The following is a 24,000-nucleotide window of genomic DNA, read 5'->3' as shown; positions in this document are numbered from 1 at the left end:
ACCTCAGTCTGTACCCAAACCCTGTGTGCTGTACTGTCCTCTACCTCAGTCCGTACCCAAACCCTGTGTGCTGTACTGTACTCTACCTCAGTCCGTACCCAAACCCTGTGTGCTGTACTGTCCTCTACCTCAGTTCGTACCCAATCCCTGTGTGCTGTACTGTCCTTCTACCTCAGTCCGTACCCAAACCCTGTGTGCTGTACTGTCCTTCTACCTCAGTTCGTACCCAAACCCTGTGTGCTGTACTGTCCTCTACCTCAGTCCGTCGTTTCTCTGAGCTGCGACAGCGGTTGGTGGCTCCGAAACAGAAACAGGAAGTGCAGCCTTTAGGGTTGGTGGGGTCAAGGTGGAAGGTTCCCATTCTGCACTGGTCACAACGACCACCCTGGACATTTTCCTGTCGGGGGAAAAAGGAGGTCTTGTTGTCAATGATGTTGTTGAGAGGTTGAAAGTGACTACTGGCTGAAACATTGTCTGTCTAGTGCAGGGGTACTCGACTACTATTTGAGAAGGGTTCGGTCACACACATTTCCTAGGTGGCAAAGGTTCGGATGGATATTGTAATTTATCACGTAGTAAAAAACATACACTTTGCGATGGGTGTAACCCCAAACTGTTGAAACTGAAACTGAAACCCCTCTTTGTTGGCTGAGAGAACATTTAGCTGTTTAAGATCAGTTTCTGCAATTCTACATATTTTGACATGGGACGGAGAGAAAACGTTGCAGATTTAAAGTTCACACCCCTCACACCCCTCTTTGTTGGCTGAGAGAACATTTAGCTGTTTAAGAGATCAGTTTCTGCAATTCTACACATTTTGACATGGGACGGAGAGAAAAGGTTGCAGATTTAAAGCTAATTTATCCCAATTCTACACATTTTGACATGGGACGGAGAGAAAATGTTGCAGATTTAAAGCTAATTTATCCCAATTCTACACATTTTGACATGGGACGGAGAGAAAATGTTGCAGATTTAATCCCAATTCTACACATTTTGACATGGGACGGAGAGAAAACGTTGCAGATTTAATCCCAATTCTACACAATTTGACATGGGACGGAGAGAAAAGGTTGCAGATTTAAAGCTAATTTATCCCAATTCTACACATTTTGACATGGGACGGAGAGAAAATGTTGCAGATTTAAAGCTAATTTATCCCAATTCTACACATTTTGACATGGGACGGAGAGAAAACGTTGCAGATTTAATCCCAATTCTACACATTTTGACATGGGACGGAGAGAAAATGTTGCAGATTTAATCCCAATTCTACACATTTTGACATGGGACGGAGAGAAAAGGTTGCAGATTTAAAGCTAATTTATCCCAATTCTACACATTTTGACATGGGACGGAGAGAAAAGGTTGCAGTTTTAAAGCTAATTTATCCCAATTCTACACATTTTGACATGGGACGGAGAGAAAATGTTGCAGATTTAATCCCAATTCTACACATTTTGACATGGGACGGAGAGAAAAGGTTGCAGATTTAAAGCTAATTTATCCCAATTCTACACATTTTGACATGGGACGGAGAGAAAAGGTTGCAGTTTTAAAGCTAATTTATCCCAATTTCACACAATTTGACATGGGACGGAGAGAAAACGTTGCAGATTTAATCCCAATTCTACACATTTTGACATGGGACGGAGAGAAAAGGTTGCAGTTTTAAAGCTAATTTATCCCAATTTCACACAATTTGACATGGGACGGAGAGAAAACGTTGCAGATTTAATCCCAATTCTACACATTTTGACATGGGACGGAGAGAAAAGGTTGCAGTTTTAAAGCTAATTTATCCCAATTTCACACAATTTGACATGGGACGGAGAGAAAACGTTGCAGATTTAATCCCAATTCTACACATTTTGACATGGGACGGAGAGAAAAGGTTGCAGTTTTAAAGCTAATTTATCCCAATTTCACACAATTTGACATGTCTTATGTGCGTGTGATACCTGAGCGGTGTTGACATATCAAAAAAACTTGTGAGTAATATATTACTTCTATGAGTAACAGAGTTATATAACAAGTTTCTGTGTATAAATACTGAAACACTATTGCAGTTACTCAAGTAACGAGTCTGTTCCTTTCAGAATCACATCTCTACCTGTGTGTTATATTTAGTATTTCAAAAGCCTTGTCTCCTGCTAACAGAGTTCTGTCTGTAGCTGCCTAAAGCTGCGGTTCTGAACCTCCTGTTCCCTTGTGTCTATTTAGTTTACCCTCCCGTTAACATTTATGACTGTCAATCGTAAACGATCGGCCTATTCTTCAAGTTTTACTGGTAAAACGTCCATTGCAGAATCTCCATGCCAACCATCTGATCTCTGTTTCATTGAAATCTGCATTTAAATATTTTGGAATTAGGCTATGTAGCTTACAGTGTTGTAGGGAATTATGGAGCTGGGAGTGTTGTTGGGAATTATGGAGCTGCCAGTGTTGTTGGGAATTATGGAGTTTACAGTGTTGTTGGGAATTATGGAGCTGGGAGTGTTGTTGGGAATTATGGAGCTGGGAGTGTTGTTGGGAATTATGGAGCTGCCAGTGTTGTTGGGAAATATGGAGCTGAAAGTGTTGTTGGGAATTATGGAGCTGGGAGTGTTGTTGGGAATTATGGAGCTGGGAGTGTTGTTGGGAATTATGGAGCTGGGAGTGTTGTTGGGAATTATGGAGCTGGGAGTGTTGTTGGGAATTATGGAGCTGGGAGTGTTATTGGGAAATATGTAGGCTGCCTGTTGATTGGCTGATCCAGAGCATCTATGGCAGAGATCTACTCTCTGGAACATATTTGGTCATTATGGTACTTCCTGGTAGCCTAGTGGTTAGAGCGTTGGTCATTGTGGTACTTCCTGGTAGCCTAGTGGTTAGAGAGTTGGTCATTGTGTTAGTTCCTAGAGCGTTGGGCCAGTAACCAAAAGGTTGCTGGATCAAATCCCTGAGCTGTCAAGGTAAACATCTGTCATTCTACCCCTGAGCAAGCCATTTAACCCACTGTTCCCCGGGCGCCGAAGACGCGGATGTCGATTAAGGCAAACTAGGTATCCCCCCCTTTCTGTTGTATAACTGACTAGGTATCCCCCTTTCTGTTGTACAACTGACTAGGTATCCCCCTTTCTGTTGTATAACTGACTAGGTATCCCCCCTTTCTGTTGTATAACTGACTAGGTATCCCCCTTTCTGTTGTACAACTGACTAGGTATCCCCCTTTCTGTTGTATAACTGACTAGGTATCCCCCTTTCTGTTGTATAACTGACTAGGTATCCCCCTTTCTGTTGTATAACTGACTAGGTATCCCCCTTTCTGTTGTATAACTGACTAGGTATCCCCCCTTTCTGTTGTATAACTGACTAGGTATCCCCCTTTCTGTTGTACAACTGACTAGGTATCCCCCTTTCTGTTGTATAACTGACTAGGTATCCCCCTTTCTGTTGTATAACTGACTAGGTATCCCCCTTTCTGTTGTATAACTGACTAGGTATCCCCCTTTTCCCCTTTATATCTGCCTTTAATGACCATCAAAAATAGGATAACTTTACCAACCTGTCAAGTTTACCAGGACTGATAAATAAGGAACACCAAGTGTGTGTTCTCACCTTGCAGAGGCAGCGCCCCACGGAGGAGTCACACACCTCCTCCTCTGTTCCCGCCTCGTTGCAGTCACATGGTCTACAGTTGGGGTAACCGTAGAAACCAGGGCTGCAGCGATCACACTGACGGCCGATGATGTTGTTCTTGCATCTGGCGAATGATCACAAACAAACAAATGAACAAACCAACGTGGTGTTTTCAGTGGTCAGATAATATCACAGTCCGTGTTGTTGTGGTGTTTTCAGTGGTCAGATAATATCACAGTCCGTGTTGTTGTGGTGTTTTCAGTGGTCTGATAATATCACAGTCCGTGTTGTTTTCAGTGGTCAGATAATATCACAGTCCGTGTTGTTGTGGTGTTTTCAGTGGTCAGAGTGTTTTCCAATGAAAATAATCACGCTACACGTTTGGCTGTGTTGCTCTGTACGTGCATCTGTGTCAGTGTGTGTTATCAGTGTCAGGTATCAGTAGCCCAGACAGCAGGCTGATATAAGAGGCCGACTGAGAGCTGATAGCAGCAGCTTTACAGACATGTCTCGTCAGGACAGAGACCACAGAGGAATGTGACACACTACTGCAGAATGTCTTTATGTCTGGATGCTCACAGTGGATTGGAGGGGAGAGGAGGGGAGAGGAGGGGAAAGGAGAGGAGGAGGGGAAAGGGGAGGGGAGAGAGGAGGGGAAAGGGGAGGGGGAGAGGAGGGGAGAGAGGAGGGGAAAGGGGAGGGGAGGGTGGACAGGAGGAGGGGAAAGGGGAGGGGAGAGATGGAAGGGGGAGAGAAGGAGGGGAGGGGAGAGAGGAGAGGAGGGGAGAGAGGGAAACTGTTCCTCAAACTGTTCCTCAAACTGTTCCTCAAACTGTTCCTCAAACTGTTCCTCAAACGGTTCCTCAAACTGTAACATCAAACTGTTCCTCAAACTGTAATCAAACTGTTCCTCAAACTGTAACCCCAAACTGTTCCTCAAACTGTTCCTCAAACTGTGAACTCAAACTATAACCTCAAACTTCCTCAAACTGTGACCTCAAACTGTAACATCAAATTGTTCCTCAAACTGTAATCAAACTGTTCCTCAAACTGTAATCAAACTGTTCCTCAAACTGTAACATCAAAGTGTTCCTCAAACTGTAACCTCAAACTGTTCCTCAAACTGTTACATCAAATTGTTCCTCAAACTGTAACATCAAAGTGTTCCTCAAACTGTAACCTCAAACTGTTCCTCAAACTGTTACATCAAATTGTTCCTCAAACTGTAACCTAAAACTGTTCCTCAAACTGTTCCTCAAACTCAAACCTCAAACTGTAACCTCAAACTATAACCTATTGTCCATTCTACCTGTATCTCTTGACTAGCAACACTCTAAAGTCACTGTTTTGCTCTCTCTACAAGTGGCCTAGTTTGTCCCCTTCCACATCACATTGGCATTTCAGAGCACAACGAAAAATACCAACCCGGTCCAGCTCCTACTAGCTATATTCCTGGCAGAATAACGAGAGGACATAAATGACCGTTTTTATCCCTTAGGCCTAATTTTAGAGCTTGCCCTTGAAGGCAAAGACTCACGATTTGGCAAAGTGGAGCTGAATAAATATGACAGAAGTCAGAGAATGTCTCAGAAAAACCTCAGATGAGTACAGAGAAATAGACAACTTCCTTTTTTGGTGTTTTTAGGAGAGCACAAACGGTTGAACCACGCTCCTGCGAGAGGCAACTTTGCCCGGAATCCGGCGGACTCGCGTTAGATACCCATAAAAGCTCATATCTAGACTTTTACTCAGCGTGGCCCTAACACTAACTAGTCTTGTGAAGCACATACGACCCCATTTTCAAACCCAGAGTTTGTCTTTTACCTGCATTGAATGTCCTACATCAGAACGTTTAGCTCAGTCGGTTGCTAACCCAGTCTTGTACCTGCACTGTCCACTGTCGGTAGAACCCCGCCTCTAGAACACCGCCTCTAGAACCCCGCCTCTAGAACCCCGCCTCTAGAACACCGCTTCTCAACCCCGCTTCTCGAACCCCGCCTCTAGAACCCCGCCTCTAGAACACCGCTTCTCGAACCCCGCCTCTTGAACCCCGCCTCTAGAACCCCGCCTCTAGAACCCCGCCCCTCGAACACCGCCTCTAGAACCCCGCCTCTTGAACCCCGCCTCTAGAACCCCGCCTCTAGAACCCCGGCTCTTGAACCCCGGCTCTTGAACCCCGCCTCTAGAACCCCGCCTCTAGAACACCGCTTCTCAAACCCCGCCTCTAGAACCCCGCCTCTAGAACACCGCTTCTCAAACCCCGCCTCTTGAACCCCGCCTCTAGAACCCCGCCTCTAGAACCCCGCCCCTCGAACACCGCCCCTCGAACCCCGCCCCTCGAACCCCGCCTCTTGAACCCCGCCTCTAGAACCCCGCCTCTAGAACCCCGGCTCTTGAACCCCGGCTCTTGAACCCCGCCTCTAGAACCCCGCCTCTAGAACCCCGCCTCTAGAACCCCGCCTCTAGAACCCCGCCTCTAGAACCACGCCTCTAGAACCCCGTCTCTAGAACCCCGCCTCTAGAACCCTGTTGGCCACAGGTACTGTAGTTGGTTTTACCTGCACTGTCCACTGTCGGTGTCACAGCTGACGTTGGGGGTGGTGACCCCAGGACGGGAACAGTTGCAGACCTCACAGCCGACCAGAGGATGACAGCCGAACGTCTGGGGCTCACACTGGATACACTCTGGGAGCAGGGTCCTCGGTGGGCAGATACAGTCTCCAGTCACCGGCTCACACAGCCGTGTACCACACTGACACGCTGCAGGGGAGAGGAGAGGAGAGGAGAGAGGAGAGGAGAGAGGAGAGGGGAGAGGAGAGGAGAGGAGAGGAGAGGAGAGGAGAGGAGAGAGAGGGGAGAGGAGAGGAGAGGGGAGAGGAGGAGGGAGAGGGAGAGGAAAGGAGAGGAGAGGAGAGGGAGGAGAGGAGAGGAGAGGAGAGAGGAGAGGAGAGGAGAGGAGAGGAGGGAGGAGAGGAGGAGAGAGAGGAGGAGAGGAGAGGAGAGGAGAGAGGAGAGGAGGAGAGAGGAGAGAGGAGAGGAGAGGAGAGGAGAGGAGAGGGAGAGAGAGGAGGAGGAGGGAGAGGAGAGGAGAGGAGAGAGGAGAGGAGAGGAGAGAGGGAGGGAGAGGGAGGGAGAGGGAGAGGAGAGGAGAGGAGAGAGAGGAGAGGAGAGGAGAGGAGGAGAGGAGAGGAGAGAGGAAAGGAGAGGAGAGGGAGAGGAGGAGAGGAGAGGAGAGGAGAGAGGAGAGGAGAGGAGAGGAGAGGAGAGGAGGAGGAGAGGAGGGAGAGAGGAGAGGAGAGGAGAGAGGGAGAGGAGAGGAGAGGAGAGGAGAGGGAGAGAGGGAGAGGAGAGGAGAGGGAGAGGAGAGGAGAGGAGAGGAGAGGAGAGGAGAGGAGAAGGAGAGGAGAGGAGGAGAGGAGAGAGGAGAGGAGAGAGGAAAGGAGAGGAGAGGAGAAAGGAAAGGAGAGGGAGAGGAGAGTGGGAGAGGAGAGTTAGTGTGGTGTATCACACTGACACGCTGCGGGAGTAGAGGAGAGATCACATTCAATCATATCTGTACACACACACACACACACACACACACACACACACACACACACACACACACACACACACACACACACACACACACACACACACACACACACACACACACACACACACACACACACACAATACCACAGATATGTACACTGACATGTCATACACATTAGACTCAGACAGTATAATACACACAGACAGTATAATACACACAGACAGTGTAGTACACACAGACAATACACACAGACAGTATAGTACACACAGACAGTATAGTACACACAGACAGTATAGTACACACAGACCGTACACACAGACAGTATAGTACACACAGACAGTATAGTACACACAGACCGTACACACAGACAGTATAGTACACACAGACAGTATAGTACACACAGACAGTATAGTACACACAGACTGTATAATACACACAGACAGTATAGTACACACAGACTGTACACACAGACAGTATAGTACACACAGACAGTATAGTACACACAGACAGTATAGTACACACAGACAGTACACACAGACAGTATAGTACACACAGACAGTATAGTACACACAGACTGTATAATACACACAGACAGTATAGTACACACAGACTGTACACACAGACAGTATAGTACACACAGACAGTATAGTACACACAGACAGTATAGTACACACAGACAGTACACACAGACAGTATAGTACACACAGACAGTATAATACACACAGACAGTATAGTACACACAGACAGTACACACAGACAGTATAGTACACACAGACAGTATAGTACACACAGACAGTATAATACACACAGACTGTATAATACACACAGACAGTATAGTACACACAGACTGTACACACAGACAGTGTAGTACACACAGACAATACACACAGACAGTGTAGTACACACAGACAGTGTAGTACACACAGACTGTACACACAGACAGTGTATTACACACAGACAATACACACAGACAGTATAGTACACACAGACAGTATAATACACACAGACAGTATAGTACACACAGACAGTATAGTACACACAGACAGTATAGTACACACAGACTGTATCGTACACACAGACAGTATAGTACACACAGACCGTACACACAGACAGTATAGTACACACAGACTGTACACACAGACAGTATAGTACACACAGACCGTACACACAGACTGTACACACAGACAGTATAGTACACACAGACTGTATAATACACACAGACAGTATAGTACACACAGACTGTACACACAGACAGTATAGTACACACAGACAGTATAGTACACACAGACAGTATAATACACACAGACAGTATAGTACACACAGACAGTATAGTACACACAGACTGTATAGTACACACAGACAGTATAGTACACACAGACAGTATAGTACACACAGACAGTATAGTACACACAGACAGTATAGTACACACAGACCGTACACACAGACAGTATAGTACACACAGACAGTATAGTACACACAGACAGTATAGTACACACAGACCGTACACACAGACAGTATAGTACACACAGACAGTATAGTACACACAGACAGTATAGTACACACAGACAGTATAGTACACACAGACTGTATAATACACAGACAGTATAGTACACACAGACTGTACACACAGACAGTATAGTACACACAGACAGTATAGTACACACAGACAGTATAATACACACAGACAGTATAGTACACACAGACAGTATAGTACACACAGACTGTATCGTACACACAGACTGTATAGTACACACAGACTGTATAGTACACACAGACAGTATAGTACACACAGACAGTATAGTACACACAGACTGTACACACAGACAGTATAGTACACACAGACAGTATAGTACACACAGACAGTATAGTACACACAGACAGTATAGTACACACAGACAGTATAGTACACACAGACTGTATAGTACACACAGACTGTATAATACACACAGACAGTATAGTACACACAGACTGTATAGTACACACAGGCAGTATAGTACACACAGATAATACACACAGACAGTATAGTACACACAGACAGTACACACAGACAGTATAGTACACACAGACAGTATAGTACACACAGACAGTATAGTACACACAGATAATACACACAGACAGTATAGTACACACAGACAGTACACACAGACAGTATAATACACACAGACAGTATAGTACACACAGACAGTATAGTACACACAGACAGTATAGTACACACAGGCAGTATAGTACACACAGACAGTATAGTACACACAGACAGTATAGTACACACAGATAATACACACAGACAGTATAGTACACACAGACAGTACACACAGACAGTATAGTACACACATACAATATAATACACACAGACAGTATAGTACACACAGGCAGTATAGTACACACAGACAATACACACAGACAGTACACATAGACAGGACGCACAGACAGATAGAGGACGCACCAGACATTTATCCCAGTGTCCTCCCGTATCCCAGTCTCCTAGTCTCCTCCCTTATCCCAGTCTCCTCCCGTATCCCAGTCTCTTCACTTATCCCAGTGTCCTCCCATATTCCAGTCTCCTAGTCTCCTCCCTTATCCCAGTCTCCTCCCGTATCCCAGTCTCCTAGTCTCCTCCCTTATCCCAGTCTCGTCTTTTGAACTTCTAGTCATGAAATCTATGCTACCTACTCAATCACTTTTTATAGCTACTGTTTACAGGCCTCCTGGGCCATATACAGCGTTCCTCACCGAGTTCCCTGAATTCCTATCGGACCTTGTAGTCATAGCAGATAATATTCTAATCTTTGGTGACTTTATTATTCACATGGAAAAGTCCACAGACCCACTCGATGATGGCTTTCGGAGCCATCATCGACTCAGTGGGTTTTGTCCAACATGTCTCTGGACCCACTCACTGTCACAGTCATACTCTGGACCTAGTTTTGTCCCATGGAATAAATGTTGTGGATCTTAATGTTTTTCCTCATAATCCTGGACTATCGGACCACCATTTTAAATTCCTTTTTGATACTGTCGCAAAGCTAACTAAAAAGCAGCATTCCCCAAGAGAGGATGGCTTTCACTTTAGCAGTGATAAACTCATGAACTACTTTGAGGAAAAGATTATTAGAAAGCAAATTACGGACTCCTCTTTAAATCTCCGTATTCCTTCAAAGCTCAGTTGTCCTGAGTCTGCACAACTCTGCCAGGACCTAGGATCAAGAGAGACGCTCAAGTGTTTTAGTACTATATCACTTGACACAATGATGAAAATAATCATGGCCTCTAAACCTTCAAGCTGCATACTGGACCCTATTCCAACTAAACTACTGAAAGAGCTGCTTCCTGTGCTTGGCCCTCCCATAATAAACGGCTCTCTATCCACTGGATGTGTACCAAACTCACTAAAAGTGGCAGTAATAAAGCCTCTCTTGAAAAGGCCAAACCTTGACCCAGAAAATATAAAAAACTATCGGCCTTTATCGAATCTTCCATTCCTCTCAAAATGTTTAGAGAAGGCTGTTACGCAGCAACTCCCTGCCTTCCTGAAGACAAACAATGTATACGAAATGCTTCAGTCTGGTTTTAGACCCCATCATAGCACTGAGACGGCACTTGTGAAGGTGGTAAATGACATTTTAATGGCATCGGACCTAGGCTCTGCATCTGTCCTCGTGCTCCTAGACCTTAGTGCTGCTTTTGATACCATCGATCACCACATTCTTTTGGAGAGATTGGAAACCCAAATTGGTCTACACGGACATGTTCTGGCCTGGTTTAGGTCTTATCTGTCGGAAAGACATCAGTTTGTCTCTGAATGGTTTGTCCTCTGACAAATCAACTGTACATTTCGGTGTTCCTCAAGGTTCCGTTTTAGGACCACTATTGATTTCACTATATATTCTACCTCTTGAGGATGTCATTCGAAAACATAATGTTAACTTTCACTGCTATGCGGATGACACACAGCTGTACATTTCAATGAAACATGGTGAAGCCCCAAAATTGCCCTCGCTAGAAGCATTTGTTTCAGACATAAGGAAGTGGATGGCTGCAAACTTTCTACTTTTAAACTCGTACAAAACAAAGATGCTTGTTCTAGGTCCCAAAAAACAAAGAGATCTTCTGTTGAATCTGACAATTAATCTTAATGGTCGTCTCAAATAAAACTGTGAAGGACCTCGGCGTTACTCTGGACCCTGATCTCTCTTTTGAAGAACATATCAAGATCATTTCAAGGAAAGTTTTTTTCCATCTACGTAACATTGCAAAAAATCTGAAACTTTCTGTCCACAAATTATGCAGAAAAATGTATCCATGCTTTTGTCACTTCTAGGTTAGACTACTGCAATGCTCTACTTTCCGGCTACCCGGATAAAGCACTAAATAAACTTCAGTTAGTGCTAAACTGCTAGAATCCTGACTAGAACCAAAAAATGTGATCATATTACTCCAGTGCTAGCCTCTCTACACTGGCTTCCTGTTAAGTCAATGGCTGATTTCAAGGTTTTACTGCTAACCTACAAAGCATTACATGGGCTTGCTCCTACCTACCTCTCTGATTTGGTCCTGCCGTGCATACCTACACGTACGCTACGGTCACAAGATGCAGGCCTCCTAATTGTCCCTAGAATTTCTAAGCAAACAGCTGGAGGCAGGGCTTTCTCCTATAGAGCTCCATTTTTATGGAACGTTCTGCCTACCCATGTCAGAGATGCAAACTCGGTCTCAACCTTTAAGTCTTTACTGAAGACTCATCTCTTCAGTGGGTCATATGATTGAGTGTAGTCTGGCCCAGGAGTGGGAAGGTGTACGGAAAGGTTCTGGAGCAACGAACCGCCCTTGCTGTCTTTGCCTGGCCGGTTCCCCTCTTTCCACTGGGATTCTCTGCCTCTAACCCTATTACAGGGGCTGAGTCACTGGCTTACTGGGGCTTTCTCATACCGTCCCTGGTAGGTGTTCGTCACCTGAGTGGGTTGAGTCACTGATGTGATCATCCTGTCTGGGTTGGTGCCCCCCCCTTGGGTTGTGCCGTGGCGGAGATCTTTGTGGGCTATACTCAGCCTTGTCTCAGGATGGTAAGTTGGTGGTTGAAGATATCCCTCTAGTGGTGTGGGGGCTGTGCTTTGGCAAAGTGAGTGGGGTTATATCCTTCCTGTTTGGCCCTGTCCGGGGGTGTCCTCGGATGGGGCCACAGTGTCTCCTGACCCCTCCTGTCTCAGCCTCCAGTATTTATGCTGCAGTCGTTTATGTGTCGGGGGCTAGGGTCAGTTTGTTATATCTGGAGTACCTCTCCTGTCTTATCTGGTGTCCTGTGTGAATTTAAGTGTGCTCTCTCTAATTCTCTCTTTCTCTCTTTCTTTCTCTCTCTCGGAGGACCTGAGTCCTTGGACCATGCCTCAGGACTACCTGACATGATGACTCCTTGCTGTTCCCAGTCCACCTGGCCGTGCTGCTGCTCCAGTTTCAACTGTTCTGCCTCATTATTATTGGACCATGCTGGTCATTTATGAACATTTGAACATCTTGGCCATGTTCTGTTATAATCTCCACCTAGCACAGCCAGAAAGGACTGGCCACCCCTCATTGCCTGGTTCCTCTCTAGGTTTCTTCCTAGGTTTTGGCCTTTCTAGGGAGTTTTTCCTAGCCACCGTGCTTCTACACCTGCATTGCTTGCTGTTTGAGATTTTAGGCTGGGTTTCTGTACAGCACTTTGAGATATCAGCTGATGTACGAAGGGCTATATAAATAAATGTGATTTGATTTGATCCTAGTCTCCTCCCTTATCCCAGTCTCCTCCCTTATCCTAGTCTCCCAGTCTCCTCCCTTATCCCAGTCTCTTCACTTATCCCAGTCTCTCCCTTATCCCAGTCTCCTCCCTTATCCCAGTCTTCTCCCGTATCCCAGTCTTCTCCCGTATCCCAGTCTTCTCCCGTATCCCAGTCTCCTCCCTTATCCCAGTCTCCTCCCTTATCCCAGTCTCCTCCCGTATCCCAGTCTTCTCCCTTATCCCAGTCTTCTCCCGTATTCCAGTCTTCTCCCATATCCCAGTCTCCTCCCTTATCCCAGTCTTAACCCGTATCCCAGTCTTCTTCCGTATCCCAGTCTCCTCCCTTATCCCAGTCTCCTCCCTTATTCCAGTCTCCTCCCTTATTCCAGTCTCCTCCCTTATCCCAGTCTCCTCCCTCCTCCTCCCTCCTCCTCCATCCCATATCCCTCCTCCTAGACATTAAACTAAACAACATTCAGCCAGGCCCTGTGTAGTGACCCACCTCTACAGTTGGGGAACCCCCAGTAGCCCGTGGCACACTGTGAGCAGTCCCTGCCTCCCTTCTCCCTCCTCCTAGGCCCTGTGTAGTGACTCACCTCTACAGTTGGGGAACCCCCAGTAGCCCGTGGCACACTGTGAGCAGTCCCTGCCTCCCTTCTCCCTCCTCCTAGGCCCTGTGTAGTGACTCACCTCTACAGTTGGGGAACCCCCAGTAGCCCGTGGCACACTGTGAGCAGTCCCTGCCTCCCTTCTCCCTCCTCCTAGGCCCTGTGTAGTGACTCACCTCTACAGTTGGGGAACCCCCAGTAGCCCGTGGCACACTGTGAGCAGTCCCTGCCTCCCTTCTCCCTCCTCCTAGGCCCTGTGTAGTGACTCACCTCTACAGTTGGGGAACCCCCAGTAGCCCGTGGCACACTGTGAGCAGTCCCTGCCTCCCTTCTCCCTCCTCCTAGGCCCTGTGTAGTGACTCACCTCTACAGTTGGGGAACCCCCAGTAGCCCGTGGCACACTGTGAGCAGTCCCTGCCTCCCTTCTCCCTCCTCCTAGGCCCTGTGTAGTGACCCACCTCTACAGTTGGGGAACCCCCAGTAGCCCGTGGCACACTGTGAGCAGTCCCTGCCTCCCTTCTCCCTCCTCCTAGGCCCTGTGTAGTGACCCACCTCTACAGTTGGGGAACCCCCAGTAGCCCGTGGCACACTGTGAGCAGTCCCTGCCTCCCTTCTCCCTCCTCCTAGGCCCTGTGTAGTGACTCACCTCTACAGTTGGGGAACCCCCAGTAGCCCGTGGCACACTGTGAGCAGTCCCTGCCTCCCTTCTCCCTCCTCCTAGGCCCTGTGTAGTGACTCACCTCTACAGTTGGGGAACCCCCAGTAGCCCGTGGCACACTGTGAGCAGTCCCTGCCTCCCTTCTCCCTCCTCCTAGGCCCTGTGTAGTGACTCACACCTCTACAGTTGGGGAACCCCCAGTAGCCCGTGGCACACTGTGAGCAGTCCCTGCCTCCCTTCTCCCTCCTCCTAGGCCCTGTGTAGTGACTCACCTCTACAGTTGGGGAACCCCCAGTAGCCCGTGGCACACTGTGAGCAGTCCCTGCCTCCCTTCTCCCTCCTCCTAGGCCCTGTGTAGTGACCCACCTCTACAGTTGGGGAACCCCCAGTAGCCCGTGGCACACTGTGAGCAGTCCCTGCCTCCCTTCTCCCTCCTCCTAGGCCCTGTGTAGTGACTCACCTCTACAGTTGGGGAACCCCCAGTAGCCCGTGGCACACTGTGAGCAGTCCCTGCCTCCCTTCTCCCTCCTCCTAGGCCCTGTGTAGTGACTCACCTCTACAGTTGGGGAACCCCCAGTAGCCCGTGGCACACTGTGAGCAGTCCCTGCCTCCCTTCTCCCTCCTCCTAGGCCCTGTGTAGTGACTCACCTCTACAGTTGGGGAACCCCCAGTAGCCCGTGGCACACTGTGAGCAGTCCCTGCCTCCCTTCTCCCTCCTCCTAGGCCCTGTGTAGTGACTCACCTCTACAGTTGGGGAACCCCCCCTGTGTAGTGACTCACCTCTAGCCCGTGGGCACACTGTGACTCCCTGCCTCCCTTCTCCCTCCTCCTAGGCCCTGTGTAGTGACTCACCTCTCTACAGTGAGCAGTCCCTGCCTCCCTTCTCCCTCCTCCTAGGCCCTGTGTAGTGACTCACCTCTACAGTTGGGGAACCCCCAGTAGCCCGTGGCACACTGTGAGCAGTCCCTGCCTCCCTTCTCCCTCCTCCTAGGCCCTGTGTAGTGACCCACCTCTACAGTTGGGGAACCCCCAGTAGCCCGTGGCACACTGTGAGCAGTCCCTGCCTCCCTTCTCCCTCCTCCTAGGCCCTGTGTAGTGACTCACCTCTACAGTTGGGGAACCCCCAGTAGCCCGTGGCACACTGTGAGCAGTCCCTGCCTCCCTTCTCCCTCCTCCTAGGCCCTGTGTAGTGACCCACCTCTACAGTTGGGGAACCCCCAGTAGCCCGTGGCACACTGTGAGCAGTCCCTGCCTCCCTTCTCCCTCCTCCTAGGCCCTGTGTAGTGACTCACCTCTACAGTTGGGGAACCCCCAGTAGCCCGTGGCACACTGTGAGCAGTCCCTGCCTCCCTTCTCCCCTCCTCCTAGGCCCTGTGTAGTGACTCACCTCTACAGTTGGGGAACCCCCAGTAGCCCGTGGCACACTGTGAGCAGTCCCTGCCTCCCTTCTCCCTCCTCCTAGGCCCTGTGTAGTGACCCACCTCTACAGTTGGGGAACCCCAGTAGCCCGTGGCACACTGTGAGCAGTCCCTGCCTCCCTTCTCCCTCCTCCTAGGCCCTGTGTAGTGACCCACCTCTACAGTTGGGGAACCCCCAGTAGCCCGTGGCACACTGTGAGCAGTCCCTGCCTCCCTTCTCCCTCCTCCTAGGCCCTGTGTAGTGACTCACCTCTACAGTTGGGGAACCCCCAGTAGCCCGTGGCACACTGTGAGCAGTCCCTGCCTCCCTTCTCCCTCCTCCTAGGCCCTGTGTAGTGACTCACCTCTACAGTTGGGGAACCCCCAGTAGCCCGTGGCACACTGTGAGCAGTCCCTGCCGATGACGTTCGGTCTGCACTGGCACTGCCCGCCGAAGGGCTGGCAGGTATCGCTGTCCGCGCCCACCTCATGGCACCCGCAGGGCATGGCACCGTTGTTGAAGAACGCAGAGAGAGAGATGGCTGAACTACGACAGAATGGAGAGGCTGTGGCAGGACTGGAGAGAGGGGGGGGGGTGGAGAGAGAGAGAGAGAGAGAGAGAGAGAGAGAGAGAGAGAGAGGGGAGAGAGAGATAGATAGAGAGCTAGAGAGAGAGAGAGACAGAGAGGGAGAGAGAGAGAGAGAGAGAGAGAGAGAGAGAGAGAGAGAGAGAGACAGAGAGAGAGAGATATTCACATTTGAGCTAGTTAGTCTCTACTTAGTCTCTAGTTAGTCTGTAGTTGGTCTGTAGTTAGTTTGTAGTTGGTCTCTAGTTAGTCACTAGTTAGTGTAGTTACTCTCTAGTTAGTGTAGTTAGCCTCTAGTTAGTATGTAGTTAGTCTGTAGTTAGTCTCTAGTTAGTGTAGTTAGTCTGTAGTCAGTCTTTAATTAGTATGTAGTTAGCCTCTAGTTAGTATGTAGTTAGTCTGTAGTTAGTCTCTAGTTAGTGTAGTTAGTCTGTAGTTAGTCTTTAATTAGTATGTAGTTAGTCTCTAATTAGTCTCTAGATAGTGTAGTTAGTCTGTAGTTGGTCTCAATTTAGTCTCTAGATGGTCTCTAGTTGGTCTGTAGTTAGTCTTTAATTAGTCTGCAGTTAGTCTCTAGTTAGTGTAGTTAGTCTGTAGTTAGTCTCTATTTAGTCTCTAGTTGGTCTCTAGTTGGTCTGTAGTTAGTCTTTAATTCGTCTGCAGTTAGTCTCTAGTTAGTCTCTAGTTAGTCGGTAGTTAAGTTTTGAATTAGTCTGCAGTTAGTCTCTAGTTAGTCTCTAGTTAGTCTTTAATTAGTCTGCAGTTAGTCTTTAATTAGTCTGCAGTTAGTCTCTAGTTAGTCTTTAATTAGTCTGCAGTTAGTCTTTAATTAGTCTGCAGTTAGTCTCTAGTTAGTCTTTAATTAGTATGTAGTTAGTCTTTAATTAGTCTACAGTTAGTCTCTAGTTAGTCTTTAATTAGTCTGCAGTTAGTCTGCAATTAGTCTGCAGTTAGTCTTTAATTAGTCTGCAGTTAGTCTTTAATTAGTCTGCAGTTAGTCTTTAATTAGTCTGCAGTTAGTCTGCAGTTAGTCTGCTAGTTAGTCTCTAGTTAGTCTCTAGACAGATGGTTAGCTGTCCAGCTACTGACCAGGTGAGATTTGGTTCTGGTGAAATTATATTTGAGCAAGTACATCGTATAATAATATAATAGCAAAGTAAATATTCTCAGCCACAACACATAATCTAACTTTTATTAGCTTTTCTTTTACATCAATCGAGACACAGACATGCTGTACAGTAAACTCACTTGATGTAGAAGCTGTTCTGTCCACAGTTGCTGATGAAGTCATATGATTTGTCCAGAGGTTGTTCAGACAGGTAACTGGAGCTGTAGCTGCTCTCTGGGACCACCAGAACATAGTCCTGACACACACACACACCACACCGTATGCACGGACACACACACACACACCACCACACCGCACGCACGGACACACACACACATCACACACACACACCACACCGCACGCACGGACACACACACACATACCACACACGCACGGACACACGGACACACGGACACACACATACACATCGCACACACACACACACACACACACACACACACACACACACACACACACACACACACACACACACACACACACACACACACACACACACACACACACACACACACACACACACACACACATCGCACGCACACACACACACACACACACACACACACACACACACACACACACACACACACACACACACACACACACACACACACACACACACACACACACACACACACACGCACGGACACACACACACATCGCACACACACACACACCACACCGCACGCATGGACACACACACACATCGCACACACACACACACCACACCGCACGCACGCACGGACACACACACACACACACCACACCGCACGCACGGACACACACACACACACACCACACCGCATGCACGGACACACACACAAAAATCGCACACACACACACCACACCGCACGCATGGACACACACACACCACACGCACGGACACACACACACATCGCACACACACACACACACCACACCGCACGCACGGACACACACACACGCACGGACACACGCACACACACACACACACACACACACACCACACGCACGGACACACACACATCACACACACACATCACACACACACACACACACACACACACACACACACACACACACACACACACACACACACACACACACACACACACACACACACACACACACACACACACACACACACACACACACACACACACACACACACACACACACACACACACACACACACACACACGTTGTTAGAACTTCACAGTCTTTATACACCTCTATCTACATGTTCCAGTGCTCTGTACTGAAATAGGTGTTAAGCTCTGCAAGCAGACAACTGAAATGAAATGGACAACAACCACAAGCTCTGTGGATTCATTTCAATCTTCGCTTGTCTTTAACTTGTAAAAAAAAATAAGGACATCTTTTCTCAGTGTTTCTAGACTAACTCACCAGCCAGAGTGTTTTTCCGTCAGGGACCTGGACGGTCAGGAAGATCTCGTTGTCCGTCACGTCCAGAATGATCTGGTTCTCTGAGATCAGAACGCTACGGCAACCGTAACCATGGGGACAGAAGGAGGCGTTGGCATGGCCTGGAGGATGGAGATTACAAAAAGATTACAAAAGATTCAAATTCAACTGTCAAAATATTTACATTTAACTGTCAAAAGATAATTGTGATTTTCTGGCTTTTCCTGCGTTCTGTATTTTGCTCATTTATAGATTATTAAAGGACTTGATCACAATCTTTTAACAGCGATAGTATAACTATTGATATAGAGAGATATTCAAGGTGGTGTAATGTGTGTCTTTAGGGTTCACCTTGCCAGATGCGTCCACCGTTGATGAATACCTGGACAGGGTAGGTGGGGTGGAGGGGCTGGTGGTAGTGGAGGATGAACACGTAACGACCCAGAGTTGGGACACGACCAGAATACACTGCTGCATTCTGGAGGGCAGGAAGACAGAACCATCATGACTGCGTGGACATTGGAATCTTTCCAGCAGAAAAATATTAGTGAATTGGATTTCATTGTGTGACTGTCAACGAATACTTCAATAACATCCAATGTGAGGTCTTTCTAGAACATAGGTTCTCAACCTTAGTAGATCTCCTGTAAAAATAAAAATAAAGACAAAATAAAATGATGAAGGATTACCTGAGCAGAATCAAGGTGGACATGGTCCACGTTATCAGCTGCGGTCGGAGGACGGTCTCCGCTGGCCCAGGGAATGGTGTCGGCTGGACCCACAGGGGGGTCAGCAGGGGAGGCCAGGACAGGCTCCTGGACAGATGACCCTTGACCTTCCTTCAACACCAGCGAATCAGAGGGGGTCTGGAACCTAGACGGGATACAGGACGAACTGGGATGGGAGAGGAAGAGGAGGGAGAGGGAAGAGGAAGAGAGGAGGAGGGAGGGAGAGGGTAGAGGAGTGAAGGAGGAGAGGGGAAGAGGAGAGGAGGGAGGGGGGAGAAAGAGGAGGTAAAGAGAGGAGAGGAGAGGGTAGGTGGAGTGAGGGAGGGAGGAGAAGGGAAGAGGAGAGGAGAAGAGAAAATTAAATAGTGGATAATTGTTCATGTTAGTATGTAGCAGCTGGAGACTTGGGTCAGGAGTTCAGTCACAATAATACAGTCTGGTGATTGGTCTGACTCCACAACATATTACATCTTCAGAGCCTGAATCACTTCTGTCTGGTTGCCTGTCAGGTGAGAAGGGTCTGTCTGGTTACCTGTCAGGTGAGAAGGGTCTGTCTGGTTACCTGTCAGGTGAGAAGGGTCTGTCTGGTTACCTGTCAGGTGAGAAGGGTCTGTCTGGTTGCCTGTCAGGTGAGAAGGGTCTGTCTGGTTACCTGTCAGGTGAGAAGGGTCTGTCTGGTTACCTGTCAGGTGAGAAGGGTCTGTCTGGTTACCTGTCAGGTGAGAAGGGTCTGTCTGGTTACCTGTCAGGTGAGAAGGGTCTGTCTGGTTACCTGTCAGGTGAGAAGGGTCTGTCTGGTTACCTGTCAGGTGAGAAGGGTCTGTCTGGTTACCTGTCAGGTGAGAAGGGTCTGTCTGGTTACCTGTCAGGTGAGAAGGGTCTGTCTGGTTACCTGTCAGGTGAGAAGGGTCTGTCTGGTTACCTGTCAGGTGAGAAGGGTCTGTCTGGTTACCTGTCAGGTGAGAAGGGTCTGTCTGGTTACCTGTCAGGTGAGAAGGGTCTGTCTGGTTACCTGTCAGGTGAGAAGGGTCTGTCTGGTTACCTGTCAGGTGAGAAGGGTCTGTCTGGTTACCTGTCAGGTGAGAAGGGTCTGTCTGGTTACCTGTCAGGTGAGAAGGGTCTGTCTGGTTACCTGTCAGGTGAGAAGGGTCTGTCTGGTTACCTGTCAGGTGAGAAGGGTCTGTCTGGTTACCTGTCAGGTGAGAAGGGTCTGTCTGGTTACCTGTCAGGTGAGAAGGGTCTGTCTGGTTACCTGTCAGGTGAGAAGGGTCTGTCTGGTTACCTGTCAGGTGAGAAGGGTCTGTCTGGTTACCTGTCAGGTGAGAAGGGTCTGTCTGGTTACCTGTCAGGTGAGAAGGGTCTGTCTGGTTACCTGTCAGGTGAGAAGGGTCTGTCTGGTTACCTGTCAGGTGAGAAGGGTCTGTCTGGTTACCTGTCAGGTGAGAAGGGTCTGTCTGGTTACCTGTCAGGTGAGAAGGGTCCATGTCTGGTTGCCTGATCAGGTGAGAAGGGTCTGTCTGGTTACCTGTCAGGTGAGTCCATGGTTGCCTGTCAGGGAACCAGGTCTGTCTGGTTACCTGGAGGTGAGAAGATCTGTCTGTTTCAATCCCACAAAAAAAACAGAAACTTCTCCATCCAGTGTCTGTCCTGTCAGAGGAGAAACTGTCTGGTTGCATCCAGTGAGAAGGGTCTGTCTGCCAGCCTGTTTTCTAGGTGTTTAAGGATACTAAAGTTATCACATTTCAGGTTGAGAAGGGTTTAATGAACTACCTGTCAGTTAAGAAGGGTTTTGAACCTGTCAGGTGAGAAGGGTCTGTCTGGTTGCCTGTCAGGTGAGAAGGGTTGTTAGTTAGCTGTCAGGTGAGAAGGGCATTGGTTACCTGTCAGTGTTGAGCCCAGGGCATCTGAGCTAGCCTGGTGTTGAGCCCAGGGCATTGAGCTTGCCTTTCTGTCAGGTGAGAAGGGTCAGTTACCTGTTGAGCCCAGGGTTGAGCTGGTTACCTGTGTTGAGAAGGGTTGAGCTGGTTACCTGTCCCAGGGCATTGAGCTAGCCTCTGGTGTTGAGGTCCAGGGCTGTTGAGCTAGCCTCGTGTTGAGCCTAGGTGAGCTAGGTCCTCTGGTTTGAGCCCAGGGAATTGAGCTGTCTGCCTGTGTTGAGCCCAGGGTTTCTGGTTAGCCTCAGTGTGAGCCCAGGGTCTGTCTGGTTACCTCGTGATGAGCCCAGGGCATTGAGCTACCTGTGTTGAACCCAGGGTTATTGAGCTAGGGTCTGTCTGGTTTGAGCTGAGGGCATTGAGCTGGTTACCTGTCAGGTGAGCCCAGGGATTTTGGTTACCTCTGTGGTGAGCCCAGGGCATTGAGCTAGCCTCAGTGTTGAGCCCAGGGCATTGAGCTAGCCTCCATGTTGAGCCAAGGGCATTGAGCTTTAGCCTCCAGGTGTCCATGGTAGCCCAGGGATTTTAGCTAGCCTCGCTCCCGGGAACCAGGTGTTGAGCCCAGGGCATTGAGCTAGCCTCGTGTTGAGCCCAGGGCATTGAGAAACTTGTTGAGCCAGGGCATTGAGAAAGCTCCATCCAGTGTGTTGAGCCTGGGCAGCTAGCCTTGTTGAGCCCAGTTTAAGGATAGCCTAAAGTTGAGCCCAGGGCATTGGATTTAATGAACTACAAAAAAAGTTAAGACGTGTTTTGAATTCTGGTGTCGCTGCACACACGAGTTTGTTAGCTAGCTAGCTCTGGTCCAGGACATTGAGCTAGCCTCGGTGTTGAGCCCAGGGCATAATATATGCTTTAGCCTTTTATCCAAAGGTGTTGTGCCCAGCCATTCTACAGGGGTGGTCCCGGGAATCGAACCCACTACCCTGGCGTCACAAGCGTGTTGAGCCCAGGGCATTGAGCTAGCCTCGGTGTTGAGCCCAGGGCATTGAGCTAGCCTCGGTGTTGAGCCCAGGGATTTGAGCTAGCCTCGGTGTTGAGCCCAGGGATTTGAGCTAGCCTCGGTGTTGAGCCCAGGGCATTGAGCTAGCCTCGGTGTTGAGCCCAGGGCATTGAGCTAGCCTCGGTGTTGAGCCCAGGGCATTGAGCTAGCCTCGGTGTTGAGCCCAGGGCATTGAGCTAGCCTCGGTGTTGAGCCCAGGGCATTGAGCTAGCCTCGGTGTTGAACCCAGGGCATTGAGCTAGCCTCGGTGTTGAGCCCAGGGCATTGAGCTAGCCTCGGTGTTGAGCCCAGGGATTTTAGCTAGCCTCGGTGTTGAGCCCAGGGCATTGAGCTAGCCTCGGTGTTGAGCCCAGGGCATTGAGCTAGCCTCCATGTTGAGCCAAGGGCATTGAGCTAGCCTTGGTGTTGAGCCCAGGGATTTTAGCTAGCCTCGGTGTTGAGCCCAGGGCATTGAGCTAGCCTCGGTGTTGAGCCCAGGGCATTGAGCTAGCCTCGGTGTTGAGCCCAGGGCATTGAGATAGCCTCGGTGTTGAGCCCAGGGCATTGAGCTAGCCTCGGTGTTGAGCCCAGGGCATTGAGCTAGCCTCGGTGTTGAGCCCAGGGCATTGAGCTAGCCTCGGTGTTGAGCCCAGGGCATTGAGATAGCCTCGGTGTTGAGCCCAGGGCATTGAGATAGCCTCGGTGTTGAGCCCAGGGCATTGAGCTAGCCTCGGTGTTGAGCCCAGGGCATTGAGCTAGCCTCGGTGTTGAGCCCAGGGCATTGAGCTAGCCTCGGTGTTGAGCCCAGGGATTTGAGCTAGCCTCGGTGTTGAGCCCAGGGATTTGAGCTAGCCTCGGTGTTGAGCCCAGGGATTTTAGCTAGCCTCGGTGTTGAGCCCAGGGCATTGAGCTAGCCTCGGTGTTGAGCCCAGGGCATTGAGCTAGCCTCGGTGTTGAGCCCAGGGATTTTAGCTCGCCGCGGTGTTGATCCCAGGGCATTGAGCTAGCCTCGGTGTTGAGCCCAGGGCATTGAGCTAGCCTCGGTGTTGAGCCCAGGGCATTGAGCTAGCCTCGGTGTTGAGCCCAGGGCATTGAGCTAGCCTCGGTGTTGAGCCCAGGGCATTGAGCTAGCCTTGGTGTTGAGCCCAGGGCATTGATGTTCCTCCACATTAGCCGCTCCTCCGTAGGTCTCTAGATGGTATATAATGATGGAATTCAGTGAAGTAATGATATACCTACTAATAACCGAAACATTATAACGCATTATAACACACATTATAACACACATTATAACACATTATAACCCCACATTATAACACACATTATAACACAAATTATAATACACATTATAACACATTATAACATTATAACACATTATAACACACATTATAACACACATTATAACACATTATAACACATTATAACACACATAACACATTATAACACATTATAACACATTATAACACATTATAACACACATTATAACACATTATAACACACATTATAACACATTATAACACATTATAACACATTATAACACATTATAACACATTATAACACACATTATAACACATTATAACACATTATAACACACATTATTACACACATTATAACACATTATAACACACATTATAACACACATTATAACACACATTATAACACACATTATAA

General features: G+C 48.5%; 1 protein-coding gene across 1 annotated transcript in view; it reads right to left on the bottom strand.

Annotated features, from left to right (window-relative positions):
* Positions 1 to 24,000, bottom strand: part of LOC124045396 (laminin subunit alpha-5-like) — a 255,140-nt gene that overhangs the window by 89,186 nt on the left and 141,954 nt on the right. The window contains 9 exon segments of the mRNA XM_046364693.1: positions 257 to 397; positions 3,601 to 3,745; positions 6,180 to 6,381; positions 15,937 to 16,148; positions 17,407 to 17,522; positions 18,671 to 18,810; positions 19,040 to 19,166; positions 19,378 to 19,582; positions 19,949 to 19,966. Coding sequence (XP_046220649.1) covers positions 257 to 397; positions 3,601 to 3,745; positions 6,180 to 6,381; positions 15,937 to 16,148; positions 17,407 to 17,522; positions 18,671 to 18,810; positions 19,040 to 19,166; positions 19,378 to 19,582; positions 19,949 to 19,966 — 1,306 coding nt within the window.

Source organism: Oncorhynchus gorbuscha, linkage group LG10, assembly GCF_021184085.1.
Source record: "Oncorhynchus gorbuscha isolate QuinsamMale2020 ecotype Even-year linkage group LG10, OgorEven_v1.0, whole genome shotgun sequence".
Taxonomy (NCBI): Eukaryota; Metazoa; Chordata; class Actinopteri; order Salmoniformes; family Salmonidae; genus Oncorhynchus; species Oncorhynchus gorbuscha.
This window is presented reverse-complemented; position numbering and strand designations above follow the sequence as displayed.